This window comes from Hyperoodon ampullatus (genome assembly GCF_949752795.1).
Source record: "Hyperoodon ampullatus genome assembly, chromosome: 7".
NCBI classification, from domain to species: Eukaryota; Metazoa; Chordata; class Mammalia; order Artiodactyla; family Ziphiidae; genus Hyperoodon; species Hyperoodon ampullatus.
This window is the reverse complement of record NC_136920.1, coordinates 12,030,747-12,050,652: the sequence shown is the minus strand read 5'-3', so window position 1 is coordinate 12,050,652 and position 19,906 is coordinate 12,030,747. Positions and strand designations below refer to the sequence as shown.

General features: G+C 49.5%; 1 protein-coding gene across 4 annotated transcripts in view; it reads right to left on the bottom strand.

The window, feature by feature from the left end:
* The window catches only part of AHNAK (AHNAK nucleoprotein), a 96,718-nt gene that overhangs the window by 56,215 nt on the left and 20,597 nt on the right, over positions 1–19,906 (bottom strand). For 2 of the 4 annotated variants that reach the window (XM_079708960.1, XM_079708961.1), the window contains one exon: positions 1,828–19,593. The exons of the other annotated variants lie outside the window; for them this stretch is intronic. In XM_079708960.1, coding sequence (XP_079565086.1) covers positions 2,674–19,593 — 16,920 coding nt within the window. In that variant the 3' untranslated portion in view covers positions 1,828–2,673. Of the gene's footprint in view, positions 1–1,827; positions 19,594–19,906 lie in introns of those variants that run through there. 4 annotated transcript variants of the gene reach the window in all.

Below are 19,906 nucleotides of genomic sequence, written 5' to 3'. Positions count from 1 at the left end.
CCACCCTCATGCTCTCAATAAACAAGCATATGGCTGTGACATGAATGCTATACCCTTAAATGCGATGCCCTTGCACAGCAGACAACCCAAACACCTGAACAGACAGACTCTGGTCCTGTGGATGCTACCCCTATTTTCTGGGTGAGGAAACTCTTGCCCAATTCACAAATCAGCTTTTAAAAAGCCATGGGGGGGCTTCCCTGGTGGCGCAGTGGTTGAGAGTCCGCCTGCCGATGCAGGGGACACGGGTTCGTGCCCCGGTCTGGGAAGATCCCACATGCCGCGGAGTGGCTGGGCCCGTGAGCCATGGCCGCTGAGCCTGCGCGTCCAGAGCCTGTGCTCCGCAACGGGAGAGGCCACAACAGTGAGAGGCCCGCGTAATGCAAAAAAAAAAAAAAAAAAACCATGGGGGCTGGGGGAGGGATAAATTAGGAGTATGGGATTAACAGATACACACTACTCCATATAAAATAGATAACCAACAAGGACCTACTGTATAGCACAGGGAGCTATATTCAGTATTTTGTAATAACCTATAAGGGAAAAGAATCTGGAAAAGAATATATATATATATATATATATATATATATATATATATATATATATATATATATATATATTTATATATAAAAGCGAATCACTTTGCTGTACTCCTGAAGCTAATACAACATTGTAAATCTACTTCAATAAATAAAATTTTTAAAAATTATTTTAAAAAGCCACAGGGGATCAAGCACCTCCCTTGTTACCTATCTCTTTCCAAAACCAAGAGCCACCCGTGAGCTCCAAAACCCCCCAGGGACACAGGCTCTGCTGGCTGACGCGGGAGTGGATGAAGCTGGCAAAGGCCCGTCTGAAATCCAAGCAAGGGCAGGTGGATTTCACGCTGGGCAAGAGATCCCACTGCTCTGCACTGAGACCCGCAAATAAGCTGGCTCTGGAGAGGGCAGGAGGGCGTTGGAGCTGGTATCTCCGCTCCAGGGCTGATGGGAGAGGTACAGAGCTGCTTCCACTGGCAGAAAGGAAGCAGCTCTGGGGAATGGCAAGGGGGATGAGCTTGGTTCGATCATTTTGGCCTAAGAAGGCACTGCCGTCTGCCCAGCAATGACCAACATCAGAAGCTAGTTTCTAGAAGGCCCCCCCCCACTCTGTATTGTCTACAGAGCTGTAAATCAGAAGAGGACTTTTGGACTTCCCTGGCGGTCCGGTGGTTAAGACTCCGTGCTCCCAATGCAGGGGGCGTGGGTTCGATCCCTGGTCGGGGAACTAAGATCCTGCAGGCCTCAAGGGAAGGCCGAAAAAAAGGGGGTGGGGGAGGGGACTTCTGTCAGAAGAGATTTTTCGTGAAGTTTAGCGCTCACGTGGACTAGAAAGAAGCATAAAGACACGTGATTCGAGATCAGCACCCTTATTTCAAGGAAGAGGGAACTGAGGCCCAGAAGGGCAGGTAACGAGGCCAGCCAGCAAACCTACAGCCAAGTTTGGAATAGCTGGCAGGCCTGTGACCCACGGCCAGATCCCTTTCTGCCATTCCAACAGGCCTTTTCTTCCATTCATGTCTGAACCATTTCTGAATCGTACACTCCCATCTGAGGATGCCAAATTGGTGGGCAGGTCCTGGGGCTCGGGCTGCCAGTGTGCGCAGCCTCTCTTGATGTCTCAGCAATGGTGCAACCAGCCTCACCATGAGAAGCCAAGAATCCCTTCCATCACCCACTAATGCAACTAGCAATGCCACCGAGTGGACCCAGTCTGACCCGTCAGGGCTGGGTGTGCAGCCTCCCTAGGCCTCATCCTCCCGTTACAGAATATAAAAGGCACAGGACATCCGGGTTCATAAACAGCTTTATTGGCCCTTGACAGCATCAATTTTCTTACATTCTCAATTAATTTGCCATTAAAGTGCTGGAAATTTTCTTAATCACAATAACATTTGTTAAAAGGAATCAGAATTAATATCAGGAACGTGGCGATCACAAAGAAAACACTTCTCTTACAACACACAGAATGGAAGGCCCTCATGTTGAGTTGGTGGGTTGGCTAATTTGCAAACAGATTCTAAAGTCCCTCTCACCGTGAGCACCAAACGGGCTGGGACCGCCACCCCTGGGGAAGAAAAAGCAACGCTAAGGAGTTCCAGAAACACCCACATGCTCTGCCTGGCGGCTCCTCTCAGCCATCTTTGGGTGTTTCCTGTTTGAGTAGATCTGACGGTAGGAGAAATGAAGGTCTGGCCCCCCTCTACTGCCTTCCCCACCCCCCACCCTTACTAACGTAAGCCCCAAAAGTCATTACAATGAAAAAGTGGGTTTCCATGACCCCAACACTAACAATGTTCAGTAAAAATGAGGATAATAAACACAAAAGCTTGCTTAGTAAACAGGAGCTCTCAGCGTTCAATGCAAAAAAAAAACAAACACCGAAATCTTAAGGCAAATACTGTTGACTTTGCACACGGGCTGGACGAAGAACTTAGAACTCTTTACCTATCTGTAAAGCTCCAGGAGGAGCCTAAAGGCGCTTGGCTTTTCAGCGCTTGCCCCTGCCAGAGGCCAGATGTTTGCGTTGCTGCTGAGGCTGTCGGCGGCGTGTTTCTCTTTGGAGTTTATATACAAACACACCCCAGGCTGATGTATTTTTATACATATATGTACACACACACACAGAGGCCTGCTACTCTTTCTTTGTGGAAACTGCCAGCTCCACCTCGGGAAGCTGGATGCCAACCTTAGTCCCACTGTCACTGCTAGAAGAAGATGACAGTCGGGACTTCTTAGAGGCCAAGGACACTCCACTCCCCTGTAACTTGCCTGCCTCATCATCACTCCCAGTGACCTCATAATGACCTTTGCTCTTTGACCCCAATCCACCAAAGGTACCAAATTTCAGCTTCCCATGTTTCCCTTTGACTTTCCCGCCTTCCAGCGACACTTCCCCACCTTCGAACTCCAAAGTTCCCGGAGGGGTAGAAGATGCAGAATGCTCCCTTTCTTCACTGAAGGAATTTGAGCGGTGCTGTGGCTTCTTGCTTTTGAATAAGGAGAATTTGCCTTTGGGCGAAGCTGTTTCGACTTCTGCCTCTCCTTCCAGAGAGCCTAGGCTGGCCTTGGAGCTCTTCAGGTCACCTTTGGACCCTGAAATGGATGCTTCCGGTGAGCCGGTGACACCAGCTTTCCCTTTAGGTTTGGAAAAGCTGAACTTGGGCATTTTGATTTTGGACTTTTTAAGTTTTACATCAGACTCTTCCCACTCGCCCTCTCCGGCACCAGACTGGACACTGGCCTCCGCTTTAGGGAAGTTAATATCCACCCCTACTTCTCTGCCAACCAGCTCATGGCCAGAGGTGAACTTGGGGATCTTCATCTTGGGGAATGTTACTTTTCCAGATCCGTTTTCCAAGTGACCTTGAGGCCCAGACACGCTCAGCCCAGGACCCTGAAGTCCAACCTGGCCTCCTTTGACACCTCCTTCTATCTTTGGTCCTGAGAAATGAAGTCCTCCGGCAAACTTAGGTGCCTCCAAGTTGAGAGCAGAGGAGACCTGGGGTCCTTTCCACTCCCCCCCGGAACCTTTGACGCTCACGTGCCCCTCACCCAGGCTGCTATCTGGGGCACTGACACCCCCTGAAACATCCATGCCTCCTTTGGTTTTCGGGCCCTTCAAGCTGACACCAAAATCTGACTCAGGAGATGCCACGTTAAATGAAGGCCCTTTCATGCCAAAGTCAGGAAAGGCCCCGTGGAAACCTATTCCTGAACCTTTCAGATCACCTTTGATTTCAGGACCAGAAATATGCCCGGTTGGGAGTTTCACATTCACACCTGGCAGCTCCGCCTCACATCTGGATGACTTAATTCCAGGCATTTGGAGGTTTCCTTCTAGGCCTTGAACACTGATGCCCGGAAGACCTCCTCCAACCGTGGGGCCTTTCATCTCACCACTGGCCCCGAGGCTGCCTTTTACTTTTGGTCCTTCCAAGTTCAAGTCCACATCTGGTGCTGAGATTTGAGGGCCAGGGATCTGAGGCCCTTTCAGGTTCAGGCCTCTGAGGTTCAAATCTATGCCAGGCCCCTTTAGTTCTCCAGCAGCTTGTGGCCCCTTGACGCTGATGTCCAAGTCGGACCCTGGAGCAGAGATGCCAAACTGGGGCAGCTTCATCTTAGGAAGTTTGATACCACCTTCAGGTGCCTCCAAGCTTAGATCAGGAGCACCTACTGATACTTCAGGACACTTGATGTCACCAGAGACAGCCAGGTCTCCCTGCAGGCTTGGTCCCTTCAGGGTCACATCTGGCGCACCGACATCAAGCATTGCTGTGGCATCAATTCCAGGCACTTTCACACCATCACCTTCCACCTTCACCTTTCCACCGACACCTCTGAGGTCAAGCCCGGGAGCATGCACCTTCATGCTGGGAACAGATACATCCAGGCCCCCCTTCAAACTTGGTCCTTTCAAGTTCAGGTCAAGGTCAGGTCCAGAGACTTTTGGCGCAGAGAGGTTCCCTGAAGGCAAGTCTACTTTTGGCCCTTTCAGAGACACATCGGGCCCTTCAAGCTTAACATCTGGTGCACTCAAGCCTCCTTCTAGAGAGGGCAGCTGGACCTCAGCTCCCCCACCCTCCATCTTCACACCAGGGACGCCGATCTTGGGCATCGAAAACCTGGGGAACTTAATTTTCGATTCTGGACCTTGCAGATCTACATCTGGTCCTTCCAGTCCCACACTGGGGATGTCACCCTTTATCTTTGGTCCTTTCAAGTTAACATTCACATCAGGGATGGGGACTTGAGGGGCAGAAATGCTGAATGATGGTGCTTTGACTTTAGCATCTGGGCCTTCAATGTTGATGTCAGATGCATCCAAGTTTGCCTGCACCCTGGGGCCTTTGCAGTCGCCCTCTATTTTTGGCCCTGAGACATCCACGCCTGGCACCTTGAACTTGGGAGCCTTCAGCTTGAGGTCAGGACCTTCCACATGAATCCCTGGTGAGGAACTATCCAGATCAGGTGCCTGGATTTCACCCCCCATTTTGGGGCCAGGGAGGGAAGCTTCAGCTTTAAATTTAGGTGACTTAATGTCAAATTCTACATCTGGAAAGTACATTTTTCCAAACATAGGTTTCTTGGTCTTGGGAGATTTCATGTCGACTTTAAGTGAGGCATCGGGCCCTGCAACGTTGACGTCTACCTCAGGAGACTTGAGACTGGCATCGATCTCACTCCCAGGAGCATTCAAATCAAATCCTTGTTTTTTGGCCTTAATTTTAGGACCACTCATGTGAATTTTAGGCATTTTAAACTTACTTTTCTTGCCCTTGCCACCAACACTCATTTCAGGAGCCTCAACATTCAGCTCTGCCTCAGGAACTGTCACATCAAGCGAAGGGGATTTGAAGTCAGCTTTGGGGCTTTTTGCCCCGAACCCAAACTTGGGTTTCTTAAATTTCGGAATTTTCACATCTGGCCCCTCAGTGTTAATATCTGGGCTCTCCACGTGTACGTCTAAGCTTGGAGCTTCTAAATCAACTTTGGGTCCCTTGAGGTCCAGTTCACCGCCTTCTAATTTGGGACCAGAAACTCCAATTTTGGGTGCCTTGAGATGCAAATCAGTATCAGGTGCGGTTACTTTAGGGGCAGATATATCCAGTGAGGGCATCTTCAAACGTGGGCCACTGAGTTTGGCATCAGGGCCTTCAAAATCCAGACCTGGACCTTTAAGGTCTACTTCTGGGCCTTTGAAAGTCCCTTCAATCTTAGGGACAGACACATCGAAATCTCCTTTGCCTGTGGATCCTTTCAAATCCAGGTCAACATCAGGCATGGAGATTTTGGGAGCTTTGATATTTATCTCCGGCATCTTGAACTTGGGGCCCTTCAGTTTCACATCTGGACCTTCAATATTCACGTCTGGAACATCAATGTCCACCTTGGGTCCTGAGACGTCAATGTCAGCCTTAGGCAGGTTCACATCCACTTCTGGGCCCTCTCCTTTGAAGCCAGGCATACTGAACTTGGGCATTTTCACCTTAGGCATCTTCAGGTGCCAGTCTGGGCCATGAACGTCCACATCTGGAACATCAGTGTCCACTTTGGGGCCCTTGACATCGACTTCGGGGCCCTTGAGGTCACCTTCCATCTTAGGCAGAGAAACATCCACATCTCCCTTTACTTTGGGTCCTTTCAGGTTTAAGTCAATGCCAGGCATGGAGATCTTAGGAGCTTTGACGTTCATCTCTGGCATCTTGAACTTGGGGCCCTTCAGTTTCGCATCGGGACCTTCAATATTCACGTCTGGAACATCAATGTCCACCTTGGGTCCTGAGACGTCAATGTCAGCCTTGGGCAGGTTCACATCCACTTCAGGGCCCTCTCCTTTGAAGCCAGGCACACCAATCCTGGGCGCCTTGAGATGCAGGTCAGGCATTTTAAACTTGGGGCCCTTCAGTTTCCCTTCTGGACCATTAATGTCAAAATCAGGAGTGTCTATATCCAGCTTAGGGCCTTTAACATCTATTTTGGGGCCTTTCAGATCTCCTTCCAGTTTAGGGATGGAAGCGTCAAAATCTCCTTTTATCTTAGGTCCTTTCAAGTTCAAATCAATATCACTCATGGAGATTTGTGGGGTTTTAAAATGGACATCAGGCATCTTAAATTTGGGTCCTTTGAGTTTCCCTTCAGGACCTTCAATGTCCACCTCTGGCCCTTTCAGATCGCCTTCTACCTTAGGCAGTGAAAAGTCCACATCCCCCTTTACCTTTGGCCCTTTCAGACTTAAGTCAAAGTCAGGCATGGAGATCTTGGGGGCTTTAATGTTCATCTCTGGCATCTTAAATTTAGGCCCCTTCAGTTTTCCATCTGGACCTTCAATATTGATATCAGGAGTGTCAATGTCCAGTTTGGGGCTCTTGATGTCCACCTCAGGGGCCTTGAGATCACCCTCAACTTTGGGCAGAGAGATATCAACATCACCCTTCATTTTGGGGCCCTTCAGGTTAAAGTCAAGGTCAGGCATGGAGATTTTAGGGGCTTTTATGTTCACCTCCGGCATCTTGAACTTGGGGCCCTTCAGTTTCACATCTGGACCTTCAATATTTACATCTGGAACATCAACATCCACCTTGGGTCCTGAGACGTCAATGTCAGCCTTAGGCAGGTTCATATCCACTTCAGGGCCCTCTCCTTTGAAACCAGGCATGCTGAACTTGGGCATTTTCACCTTAGGCATCTTCAGGTGCCAGTCTGGGCCATGAACGTCCACGTTTGGGACATCAATGTCCACTTTGGGGCCCTTGACGTCAACTTCGGGGCCCTTGAGGTCACCTTCCGGGCCCTTGAGGTCACCTTCCACCTTAGGCAGAGAAACATCCACATCTCCCTTTACTTTGGGTCCTTTCAGGTTTAAGTCAATGCCAGGCATGGAGATCTTAGGAGCTTTGATGTTCATCTCCGGCATCTTGAACTTGGGACCCTTCAGTTTCGCATCTGGACCTTCAATATCCACATCTGGAACATCAATGTCCACCTTGGGTCCTGAGACATCAATGTCAGCTTTAGACAGGTTCACATCCACTTCTGGGCCCTCTCCTTTGAAGCCAGGCATGCTGATCTTGGGCATTTTCACCTTAGGCATCTTCAGGTGCCAGTCTGGGCCATGTACGTCCACATCTGGAACATCAATGTCCACTGTGGGACCTTTGACGTCAACTTCAGGGCCCTTGAGGTCACCTTCAACTTTGGGCAGGGTAACATCCACATCACCCCTTACCTTGGGGCCCTTCAGATTCAGGTCAACTTCAGGCATGGAGATCTTGGGTGCCTTGAGGTGCAGGTCAGGCATTTTAAACTTGGGGCCCTTCAGTTTCCCTTCTGGACCATGAACATCAATGTCAGGAGTGTCTATGTCCACCTTGGGTCCTGAGACATCAATGTCAGCCTTGGGCAGGTTCACATCCACTTCAGGGCCTTCTCCCTTGAAGCTGGGCATGCTGATCTTGGGCATTTTTATCTTGGGCATCTTCAGGTGCCAGTCTGGGCCTTGAACATCCACATCAGGGACATCAACGTCCACTTTGGGACCTCTGATGTCAACTTCAGGGGCCTTTAGGTCACCTTCCACCTTAGGCACAGAAACATCCACATCTCCTTTCACCTTAGGACTTTTCAGGTGCAAATCAAAGTCAGGCATGGAGATCTTGGGGGCTTTGATGTTCATCTCAGGCATCTTGAACTTGGGGCCCTTCAGTTTCACATCTGGACCTTCAATATCCACATCTGGAATATCAACGTCCACCTTGGGTCCTGAGACATCAATGTCGGCCTTGGGCAGGTTCACATCCACTTCTGGGCCCTCTCCTTTGAAGCCAGGCATGCTGATCTTGGGCATTTTTATCTTGGGCATCTTCGGGTGCCAGTCTGGGCCATGCACGTCCACATCTGGGACATCAATATCCACTTTGGGGCCTTTGAAGTCAACGCCAGGGGCGTTTAGGTCACCTTCCACCTTAGGCACAGAAACATCCACATCTCCTCTCACTTTAGGACCTTTCAGGTGCAAATCAAAGTCAGGCATGGAGATCTTGGGGGCTTTGATGTTCATCTCTGGCATCTTGAACTTAGGACCTTTCAACTTTCCCTCAGGTCCTTCCATGTTAACATCAGGGCCTTCAATGTCCATCTTGGGTCCTGACATATCAATGTTGGTCTTGGGGAGGTTCACATCCACTTCTGGGCCCTCTCCTTTGAAGCCGGGCATGCTGATCTTGGGCATTTTTATCTTGGGCATCTTCAGGTGCCAGTCTGGGCCTTGAATATCCACATCTGGAGCATCAATGTCCACTTTGGGACCTTTGATGTCGATCTCAGGGCCTTTCAGATCTCCTTCAGTCTTGGGAAGGGAAACATCTATATCACCCTTCACCTTGGGCCCCTTCAGGTTTAAATCAATGTTAGGCATGGGGATCTTGGGCGCCTTCAGGTGCATCTCTGGCATCTTGAATTTGGGCCCCTTCAATTTCCCCTCTGGGCCTTCAATGTTAATATCAGGAGTTTCAATGTCCACTTTGGGGCCCTTGATGTCCACCTCAGGGGCCTTGAGGTCACCTTCCACTTTTGGCAAAGTCACATCCACATCACCCTTTAGTTTGGGGCCCTTCAGGTTAAAGTCAAGGTCAGGCATGGACATTTTGGGAGCTTTGACATTCATCTCTGGCATCTTGAATTTGGGGCCCTTCAGTTTCGCATCTGGACCTTCAATATTCACATCTGGGGCATCAATGTCCACTTTGGGGCCAGAAATACCAATGTCAGCTTTGGGCAGGTTCACATCCACTTCGGGGCCCTCTCCTTTGAAGCCAGGCATGCTGAACTTGGGCATTTTCACCTTGGGCATCTTCAGGTGCCAGTCAGGGCCTTGAACATCCACATCTGGGACATCAACGTCCACTTTGGGCCCTTTGATGTCCACACCTGGCACGTTCATTTCACCTTCTATCTCGGGCACAGGCACATTCACATCCCCTTTGACTTTGGGGCCTTTCAAGTGTAAGTCCATATCAGGCATGGAGACCTTGGGAGCTTTGATATTCATATCAGGCATCTTGAATTTGGGACCTTTTAAGCCTCCCTCTAGACCTTCCACATTGATTTCTGGGCCCTCAATGTCCATTCTGGGACCCTCTATGTTGATATCTCCTTTTGGCAGATCCACAGCCATATCTGGCCCTTCTGCTTTTAAGCCGGGCACACTGAACTTGGGCATTTTCATCTTGGGCATTTTCAAATTCCAGTCTGGACCATGAACATCCACATCAGGTGCATCAAGATGAACTTCTGGTGCCTTAATGTCCACTTTGGGTCCTTTAAAATCGTCTTCTAAATTAGCACCTGCAACATCTAAGTCTCCTTTGACTTTAGGACCTTTCAGATTTAACTCCACATCAGGCATAGACACTTTAGGAGACGAAATACTCAGGAAAGGCATTTTGAACTTGGGTCCTTTCACTTTTCCTTGGACCTCAATATCGGGAGCATTAATGTCAACTTTTGGACCTGTTACATCAATATCTGGCTTTTTGACTTTGACATCTACCTCAGGTGTCTGAACTTTGGAGCCTGAAAAATTAAATTTGGGAAGCTTAAAACGAGATTTCTTTGACTTGCCTTCAATAGTGAGCTTAGGACCAGAAATGTCCACTTCTGGGCCCTTTACATCTAACTTGGGAGCTTTAATGTCACCTTCCAATTTGGGTCCAGAAACATCAACATCTCCCTTAAGTTTTGAGCCTTTCAAATTCAGGTCAATTTCTGGCATGGAGATCTTGGGCATGTTTACATGCATATCAGGCATCTTCAGCTTTGGACCTTTTAATTTGCCTTCTGGGCCATGAATATCAATATCTGGCGCATCTACCTCTATCTTCGGTCCTTGGATGCCAAGAGAAGGCCCTTTCAAATCACCTTCTACATTTGGAAGTGAAATATCCACCTCTCCTTTCATTTTAGGGTCTTTAAGATTAAGGTCCAAATCTGGCATTGATATCTTAGGAGCTTTGACATTCATCTCTGGCATCTTGAACTTGGGACCCTTCAGTTTCACATCTGGACCTTCAATATTCACATCTGGAACATCAATGTCCACCTTGGGTCCTGAGACGTCTATGTCAGCCTTGGGCAGGTTCACATCCACTTCTGGGCCCTCTCCTCTGAAGCCAGGCATGCTGATCTTGGGCATTTTTATCTTAGGCATCTTCAGGTGCCAGTCTGGACCATGAACGTCCACATCTGGAGCATCAATGTCCACTTTGGGGCCCTTCATGTCAACTTCAGGAACTTTAAGCTCACCTTCCACTTGTGGTAAAGACACATCCACATCACCCTTCAGTTTGGGGCCCTTCAGATTAAGATCAATGTCAGGCATGGAGATCTTGGGGGCTTTGATATTCATCTCTGGCATCTTGAACTTAGGACCTTTCAACTTTCCCTCTGGTCCTTCAATATTAACATCAGGGCCTTCAGTGTCCACCTTGGGTCCTGACACATCAATGTCCGCTTTGGGCAGATTCACATCCACTTCTGGGCCCTCTCCTTTGAAGCTGGGCATGCTGATCTTGGGCATTTTCATCTTAGGCATCTTCAGGTGCCAGTCTGGGCCTTGAACATCCACATCAGGGACATCAAGGTCCACTTTGGGGCCTTTGATGTCAACTTCAGGGGCGTTTAGGTCACCTTCCACCTTAGGCACAGAAACATCCACATCTCCTTTCACCTTAGGACCTTTCAGGTGCAAATCAAAGTCAGGCATGGAGATCTTGGGGGCTTTGATGTTCATCTCTGGCATTTTGAACTTAGGACCTTTCAACTTTCCCTCTGGTCCTTCAATGTTAACATCAGGGCCTTCAATGTCCACTTTGGGTCCTGACACATCAATGTCGGCCTTGGGCAGGTTCACATCCACTTCAGGGCCCTCTCCTTTGAAACCAGGCATGCTGAACTTGGGCATTTTCATCTTCGGCATCTTTAGGTGCCAGTCTGGGCCTTGAACATCCACATCAGGGACATCAACGTCCACTTTGGAGCCTCTGAGGTCAACTTCAGGTCCTTTAAAATCTCCCTCTACCTTGGGGCATGTGATATCCACATCTCCTTTCATCTTTGGACCTGTTAGATTAAGATCAATATCTGGCATGTGTATCTTTGGAGTCTTAAAATGCATTTCAGGCATTTTAAACTTTGGACTTTTCCACTTTTCTTCTGGTCCTTCAATGTTAACATCAGGGCCTTCAATGTCCACTTTGGGTCCTGACACATCAATGTTGGCCTTGGGAAGGTTCACATCCACTTCTGGGCCTTCTCCTTTGAAGCCAGGCATGCTGATCTTGGGCATTTTTATCTTGGGCATCTTCAGGTGCCAGTCTGGGCCATGAACATCCACGTCGGGGACATCAATGTCCAGTTTGGGGCCTTTGATGTCAACTTCAGGGGCCTTTAGGTCACCTTCCACCTTAGGCACAGAAACATCCACATCTCCTTTCACCTTAGGACCTTTCAGGTGCAAATCAAAGTCAGGCATGGAGATCTTGGGGGCTTTGATGTTCATCTCTGGCATCTTGAACTTAGGACCTTTCAACTTTCCCTCTGGTCCTTCAATATTAACATCAGGGCCTTCAATGTCCACCTTGGGTCCTGAGACATCAATGTCACCTTTAGGCAGGTTCACATCCACTTCTGGGCCTTCACCTTTGAAGCCAGGCATGCTGAACTTCGGCATTTTCACCTTGGGCATCTTCAAGTGCCAATCAGGGCCTTGAACATCCACATCTGAGACATCAGTGTGCACGTTGGGCCCTTTGATGTCCACACCTGGCACCTTCATTTCACCTTCTATCTTGGGCACAGACACATCCATATCCCCTTTGACTTTAGGGCCTTTCAAGTGTAAGTCTACATCAGGCATGGAGATCTTGGGGGCCTTGAAGTGCATCTCAGGCATCTTAAACTTGGGACCCTTAAGTTTTCCTTCTGGTCCCTCAAGGTTCACATCTGGGGCTTCAATGTCCACCTTGGGTCCTGAGACGTCTATGTCAGCTTTGGGCAGGTTCACATCCACTTCAGGGGCCTCTCCTCTGAAGCCAGGCATGCTGAATTTGGGCATTTTCATCTTGGGCATCTTCAGCTGCCAGTCGGGGCCTTGAACATCCACATCTGGAACATCAACATCCACTTTGGGGCCTTTGATGTCCACATCGGGCACTTTCATTTCACCTTCTATCTTGGGCGCAGACATATCCACATCCCCTTTGACTTTGGGGCCTTTCAAGTTTAAGTCCACATCAGGCATGGAGATCTTGGGGGCCTTGAAGTGCATCTCAGGCATCTTAAACTTGGGACCCCTAAGCTTTCCTTCTGGCCCCTCCAGGCTCACGTCTGGGGTTTCAATGTCCACCTTGGGCCCTGAGACATCAATGTCAGCCTTGGGCAGGTTCACATCCACATCTGGGCCTTGGCCTTTGAAGCCAGGCATGCTGAATTTAGGCATTTTCATCTTGGGCATCTTCAGGTGCCAGTCTGGGCCCTGGACGTCCACATCTGGGACATCAACGTCCACTTCGGCACCTTTGATGTCCACATCTGGCACTTTCATTTCACCTTCTATCTTGGGCACAGACACATCCACATCCCCTTTGACTTTGGGGCCTTTCAAGTGTAAGTCCACATCTGGCATGGAGATCTTGGGGGCCTTGAAGTGCATCTCAGGCATCTTAAACTTAGGTCCTTTCAACTTTGCATCAGGATATTGCAGATCAACGTCAGGCACCTCCACATCCACACTAGGACCTTTGATATCAACTTGCGGACCTTTGAGATCACCTTCTAGTTGTGGCACAGAAGCATCCATCTCTCCTTTCAGTTTGGGTCCCTTCAAATTCAAGTCCACATCTGGCATGGATATCTTGGGAGCTTTGATATTCAACTTAGGCATCTTAAATTTAGAACCTTTTAATTTTCCTTCTGGTCCCTCAATATCCAAATCAGGAGTACCAATGTCCACTTTGGGGCCAGAAACATGAATGTCAGCCTTTGGTAGGTTCACATCTACATCAGGGCCCTCTCCTTTGAAGCCAGGCATGCTGAACTTGGGCATTTTCATCTTGGGCATCTTCAGGTGCCAGTCGGGGCCTTGAACATCCACATCTGGGACATCAACATCCACTCTGGGGCCTTTGATGTCCACATCGGGCACTTTCATTTCACCTTCTATCTTGGGCACAGACACATCCACATCCCCTTTGACTTTGGGGCCTTTCAAGTTTAAGTCCACATCAGGCATGGAGATCTTGGGGGCTTTGAAGTGCATCTCAGGCATCTTAAACTTGGGACCCTTAAGCTTTCCTTCTGGACATTCAACATCTATATCACCAATATCCACATCCATTTTAGGGGTTTTTATGTCAATTCCAGGACCTTTCAAGTCTCCTTCCACGTTGGGAAGAGAAACATCTACATCAGTTTTCAGTTTAGGGGCTTTCAGATTAAGTCCAACATCAGGCATAGAGATTTTGTGTGTTTGTATATGCATGCTTGGCATCTTGAACTTGGGACCCTTTAGTTTCCCCTCTGGACCTTCAATATTCACATCTGGAACATCAGTGTCCACCTTGGGTCCTGACACATCAATGTCAGCCTTGGGTAGGTTCACATCCACTTCTGGGCCCTCTCCTTTGAAGCCAGGCATGCTGATCTTGGGCATTTTTATCTTGGGCATCTTCAGGTGCCAGTCTGGACCATGAACTCCCACATCTGGTGCATTAATGTCTACTTTTGGACCTTCAATGTCAATGTCAGGAGCTTTAATCTCTCCTTCTACTTTTGGAACTGTAACATCATAATCTCCTTTCATTTTATGGCCTTTCAAATGCAGACTAACATCAGGCATGGATATCTTCTGAGGCTTTATATTCATTTCTGGCAACTTAAATTTAGGACCTTTTAGTTTTGCATCTGGACCATCAATATTCACATTTGGAACTTCAACATCCACCTTGGGTCCTGAGACATCAATGTCAGCTTTAGGCAGGTTCACATCCACTTCAGGGCCCTCTCCTTTGAAGCTGGGCATGCTGATCTTGGGCATTTTTATCTTGGGCATCTTCAGGTGCCAGTCTGGGCCATGAACATCCACATCGGGGACATCAATGTCCACTTTGGGACCTTTGATGTCAACCTCTGGTCCTTTCAGACCCCCTTCAACTTTGGGCAGAGAAACATCCATATCACCTTTCACCTTGGGGCTCTTGAGGTTTAAATCAATGTCAGGCATGGAGATCTTCGGAGGCTTGAAGTGCATCTCAGGCATCTTAAACTTAGGACCCTTGAGCTTCCCTTCTGGACCTTCAAGGCTCATATCTGGGGCTTCAATCTCAACTTTGGGTGCAGAGATGTCAATGTCAGCTTTAGGCAGGTTCACATCCACTTCAGGGGCCTCTCCTTTGAAGCCAGGCATGCTGAATTTGGGCATTTTCATCTTGCGCATCTTCAGCTGCCAGTCGGGGCCTTGAGCATCCACATCTGGGACATCAACATCCACTCTGGGGCCTTTGATGTCCATATCTGGCACTTTCATTTCACCTTCTATCTTGGGCACAGACACATCCACATCCCCTTTGATTTTGGGGCCTTTCAAGTTTAAGTCCACATCAGGCATGGAGATCTTGGGGGCCTTGAAGTGCATCTCAGGCATCTTAAACTTGGGACCCTTGAGCTTCCCTTCTGGCCCCTCAAGGCTCACATCTGGGGCTTCAATGTCCACCTTGGGTCCTGAGACATCAATGTCAGCCTTGGGCAGGTTCACATCTACATCAGGGCCCTCTCCTCTGAAGCCAGGAATGCTGAACTTGGGCATTTTCATCTTGGGCATCTTCAGCTGCCAGTCGGGGCCTTGAACATCCACATCTGGAACATCAACATCCACTTTGGGGCCTTTGATGTCCACATCGGGCACTTTCATTTCACCTTCTATCTTGGGCACAGACACATCCACATCCCCTTTGACTCTGGGGCCTTTCAAGTGTAAGTCCACATCAGGCATGGAGATCTTGGGGGCCTTGAAGTGCATCTCAGGCATCTTAAACTTGGGACCCTTAAGCTTTTCTTCTGGTCCCTCAAGGTTCACATCTGGGGCTTCAATGTCCACCTTGGGTCCTGAGACGTCAATGTCAGCCTTGGGCAGGTTCACATCTACATCAGGGCCCTCTCCTCTGAAGCCAGGCATGCTGAACTTGGGCATTTTCATCTTGGGCATCTTCAGGTGCCAGTCGGGGCCTTGAACATCCACATCTGGGACATCAACATCCACTTTGGGGCCTTTCATGTCCATATCTGGCACTTTCATTTCACCTTCTATCTTGGGCACAGAAACATCCACATCACCTTTGGCTTTAGGGCCTTTCAAGTGTAAATCTATATCAGGCATGGAGATCTTGGGGGCCTTGAAGTGCATCTCAGGCATCTTAAACTTGGGACCCTTGAGCTTCCCTTCCGGCCCCTCAAGGCTCACATCTGGGGCTTCAATGTCCACCTTGGGTCCTGAGACATCAATATTCGCCTTGGGTGGGTTCACGTCCACTTCAGGGCCCTCTCCTTTGAAGCCGGGCACGCTGAACTTGGGCATTTTCATCTTGGGCATCTTCAGCTGCCAGTCGGGGCCTTGAACGTCCACATCTGGGACATCAACGTCCACTTTGGGGCCTTTGATGTCCACATCGGGCACTTTCATTTCACCTTCTATCTTGGGCACAGACACACCCACATCCCCTTTGACTTTGGGGCCTTTCAAGTTTAAGTCCACCTCAGGCATGGAGATCTTGGGGGCCCTGAAGTGCATCTCAGGCATCTTAAACTTGGGACCCTTGAGCTTCCCTTCTGGCCCCTCAAGGCTCACATCTGGGGCTTCAATGTCCACCTTGGGTCCGGAGACATCAATGTCAGCTTTGGGCTGTTTCATGTCCACATCTGGGCCCTCGCCTTTGAAGCTTGGCATGCTGAATTTAGGCATTTTCATCTTGGGCATTTTCAGACTCCAGTCTGCATCCTGAACTTCCACATCTGGTGCTTTAACATCTACTTTGGGGCCTTTGATGTCCACGTGTGGAGCTTTCATCTCACCTTCTATTTTTGGTGCAGACACATCTAGATTCCCTTTCATTTTGGGTCCTTTAAAATCCATGTCAACATCTGGCAGGGTCATCTTGGGAGCTTTGAAGTGCATCTCAGGCATCTTAAACTTGGGGCCTTTCAACTTCCCTTCTGGTCCTTCAAGGCTCAGATCTGGAGCACTAATGTCTACCTTGCATGCAGAAACGTCGACATCAGCCTTGGGCAGGTTCACATCCAATTCTGGGCCCTCTCCTTTAAGGCTGGGCCTGGTGAATCTGGGCATTTTCATCTTTGGCATCTTTAGGTTCCAATCAGGACTGTGAACTCCAACATCTGGGGCACTGACGTCTACCTTTGGCCCCTTCAGGTCCCCTTCCAGCTTTGGCACTGTAACATCATATTCCCCCTTTACCTTGGGACCTTTCATATGCAAATCTACATCAGGCATGGAGATCTTGGGGGCCTTGATATTCACCTCAGGCATCTTAAACTTGGGACCCTTCAGCTTTCCTTCAGGTCCTTCAATATTCACATCTGGAAGTTCAACATCCACCTTGGGTCCAGCGATGTCAATGTCAGTCTTGGGCAGGTTCACATCCACTTCTGGGACCTCTGCTTTGAGGCCGGGCATGCTGAACTTGGGCATTTTCATTTTGGGCATCTTCAGGTGCCAGTCTGGGCCGTGAATGTCCACATCTGGAGCATCAATGTCCAGTTTGGCACTTTTAAGTTCAACATCAGGAACTTTAATCTCACCTTCAACCTTCGGCACTGTGACATCATATTCTCCTTTTACACTAGGGCCTTTCAAATGTAAGTCCACATCTGGTATGGAGATCTTTGGGGCTTTGATATTCATCTCAGGCATCTTAAACTTGGGTCCTTTCAATTTCCCCTCTGGTCCCTCAATACTCACATCTGGAGCACAGACATCTACCTTGGGCCCAGAAATGTCCACATCAGGCTCAGGCAGGTTTACATTCACTTCGGGGCCCTCTGCTTTGAACCCTGGCAGAGTGAATTTGGGCATTTTCATCTTGGGCATCTTCAGGTGCCAGTCTGGGCCATGAACGTCCACATCAGGGGCATCAATGTCCACTTTGGGGCCTTTCAGCTCTCCTTCAAGTTTTGTTGCTGTTACATCATACTCTCCTTTTACCTTTGGGCCTTTCACATGCAAATCCACATCAGGCATGGTGATCTTTGGTGTCTTGACACTCACTTCAGGCAGCTGAACATCAGGGCCTTTAAGGCTGCCCACCGGGCCCCCTATGTTCACATCTGGGGCTTCCACACTGACCTGGGGCCCTGAAATACTGACATCACCTTTGGGGAGATTCACATCTACATCTGGCCCTTCCCCTTTAACTCCTGGAGTGCTGAACTTGGGCATTTTCATCTTGGGCATTTTCAGGTTCCAGTCCAGGCCATGAATGTCCACATCTGGGGCACTGACATCCACTTTGGGGCCTCTGACATCAACTTCAGGGACACTGACTTTCTCCTCTACTTTTGGAAGCATGACATCCACACCCCCTTTCACCTTTGGTGCAGCCACATTTAAGTCTACATCTGCCATAGAGATCTTGCAGGTTCCTTCTTCCCCAGAAGGACCACTAAACTTGGGGCCAGTCATGGTCCCCTCTAGGCTGGGTGTCTCTATGTCCACTTTGGCGCCTTTAACTGCCACTTGAGGGCCTTTAACATCACCTTGAACCCCAGGAGCAGAAACCTTAATGTCTCCTTTCAGTTTAGGGGACCTGAGGCTCAGATCCACATCCTGCATGGAGATTTTAGGTGTCTGAACAATCATTTCAGGAGTCTTGATTTTAGGACCTTTCATCTTCCCTTCCAGCCCCCCAGAAGCAACCTCAGGCAGGCCAACATCCCCAGAGACCCCAGGAAGTGTCACATCAATGCCAGCTCCCTCTCCCTTAGAACCTGATACAGAGAATTTGGGGGCCTTCACCTTGGGCATATTCAGTTTGCCCCCTGGCCCATGAATATCAATGTTAGGAGTTTGAACTTCCACCCTGGAGCCAGCGATGCTGCCCTCGATTTTGGGCACAGAGATGTCCACCCTTGAACTCCCCTGTGGCTTGGTACCTTTCAGGCCCAGGTCACCCTCAAGGGATGGCCCAGTGATTTGGGGGCCCTTCAGCTTCCCCTCAAACCCCTTAATACTGGCAGAGGGACCACTGACTTCTAGCTGAGGGGTCTGGATGTTCCCGCCAATGGTCAAGCCTGGCTTGCCACCCTTGTGCCCCACAGAGAATTCAGGGGCAGAAACGCTCAACCCTGCCTCTGGGGCCTGACCCTCAAGCCCTGTTGAGACACCAAATTTTGGCAGCTTCATGGAGGGAAATTTAATTTTCCCATTATTGCCACTCTCAAGAGCTGGGCCCTGCCACTCTGCTGCCCCACCCCCAAGAGAAGACAAAACGTCCACCCCTGGGACTTGGACCCCTCCTTTGCTACCTAAGTCCAAGCCCTTTGCACTGACACTAACACCCGGGCTTCCCACCTTTATCCCAGGCACGGTGACCTGGACCTTCGAGTGGTCAGCACCTTGGAGCTCTGGTCCTGAAGTGGAAATGGACCCTGCTTGGATGTCCACAGTGGAGCCTGTGGTGGGGGACAGTGCCCCCGAGCCCGAGGGCAGTCTGATCACTGTCTTCCCAGGCTGGGTCTCCACATCCACAGTGGAGATTTCAGTCAGTTCGTGCCGTGGAATCTTGATCTTGAACTCAGGGCTGCTGATGTCAATGTCCTTGGCTCCTTCGCGGCTTGTCACATCCACAGTGTAGGCTGTGACCCTCCTAGTCACCGTGATGGTGCGGCTCTGGGTCTCCCCAGGCTCCCCTTCTACTCCATCCTCTGGCTTCAGCCGAGGCTTGATCTTCGTGGTGTAGATGCGCTGGTACTCCTCGTCATCCCCGCTCTGCAGAAACACACGCCCCCCACAGGTTGCAGCAGAGTCTGCGTGAGTGACAGCCGCCTGGCCGCAGCCCAGCCCACAGCATGGTTGCCTGTTTCCCAAAGAAGCCGGGACCATAAGGGAGGTCCACGGAGCCTCCTGGGACACAGCACAGGGGACTAAAGAGAGGGGCTGACAGCCACACCACAGGACGATAACAGAAATTACTTGGGGAATCTCTGGTAAGCAAAAGCCATGGGGAGTGGGGACAGGTAGACTCCTGGACAGTGGAGTCTGGGAGAAGGATTTACAATCAGTTCTAGATTCAAATCGGCCC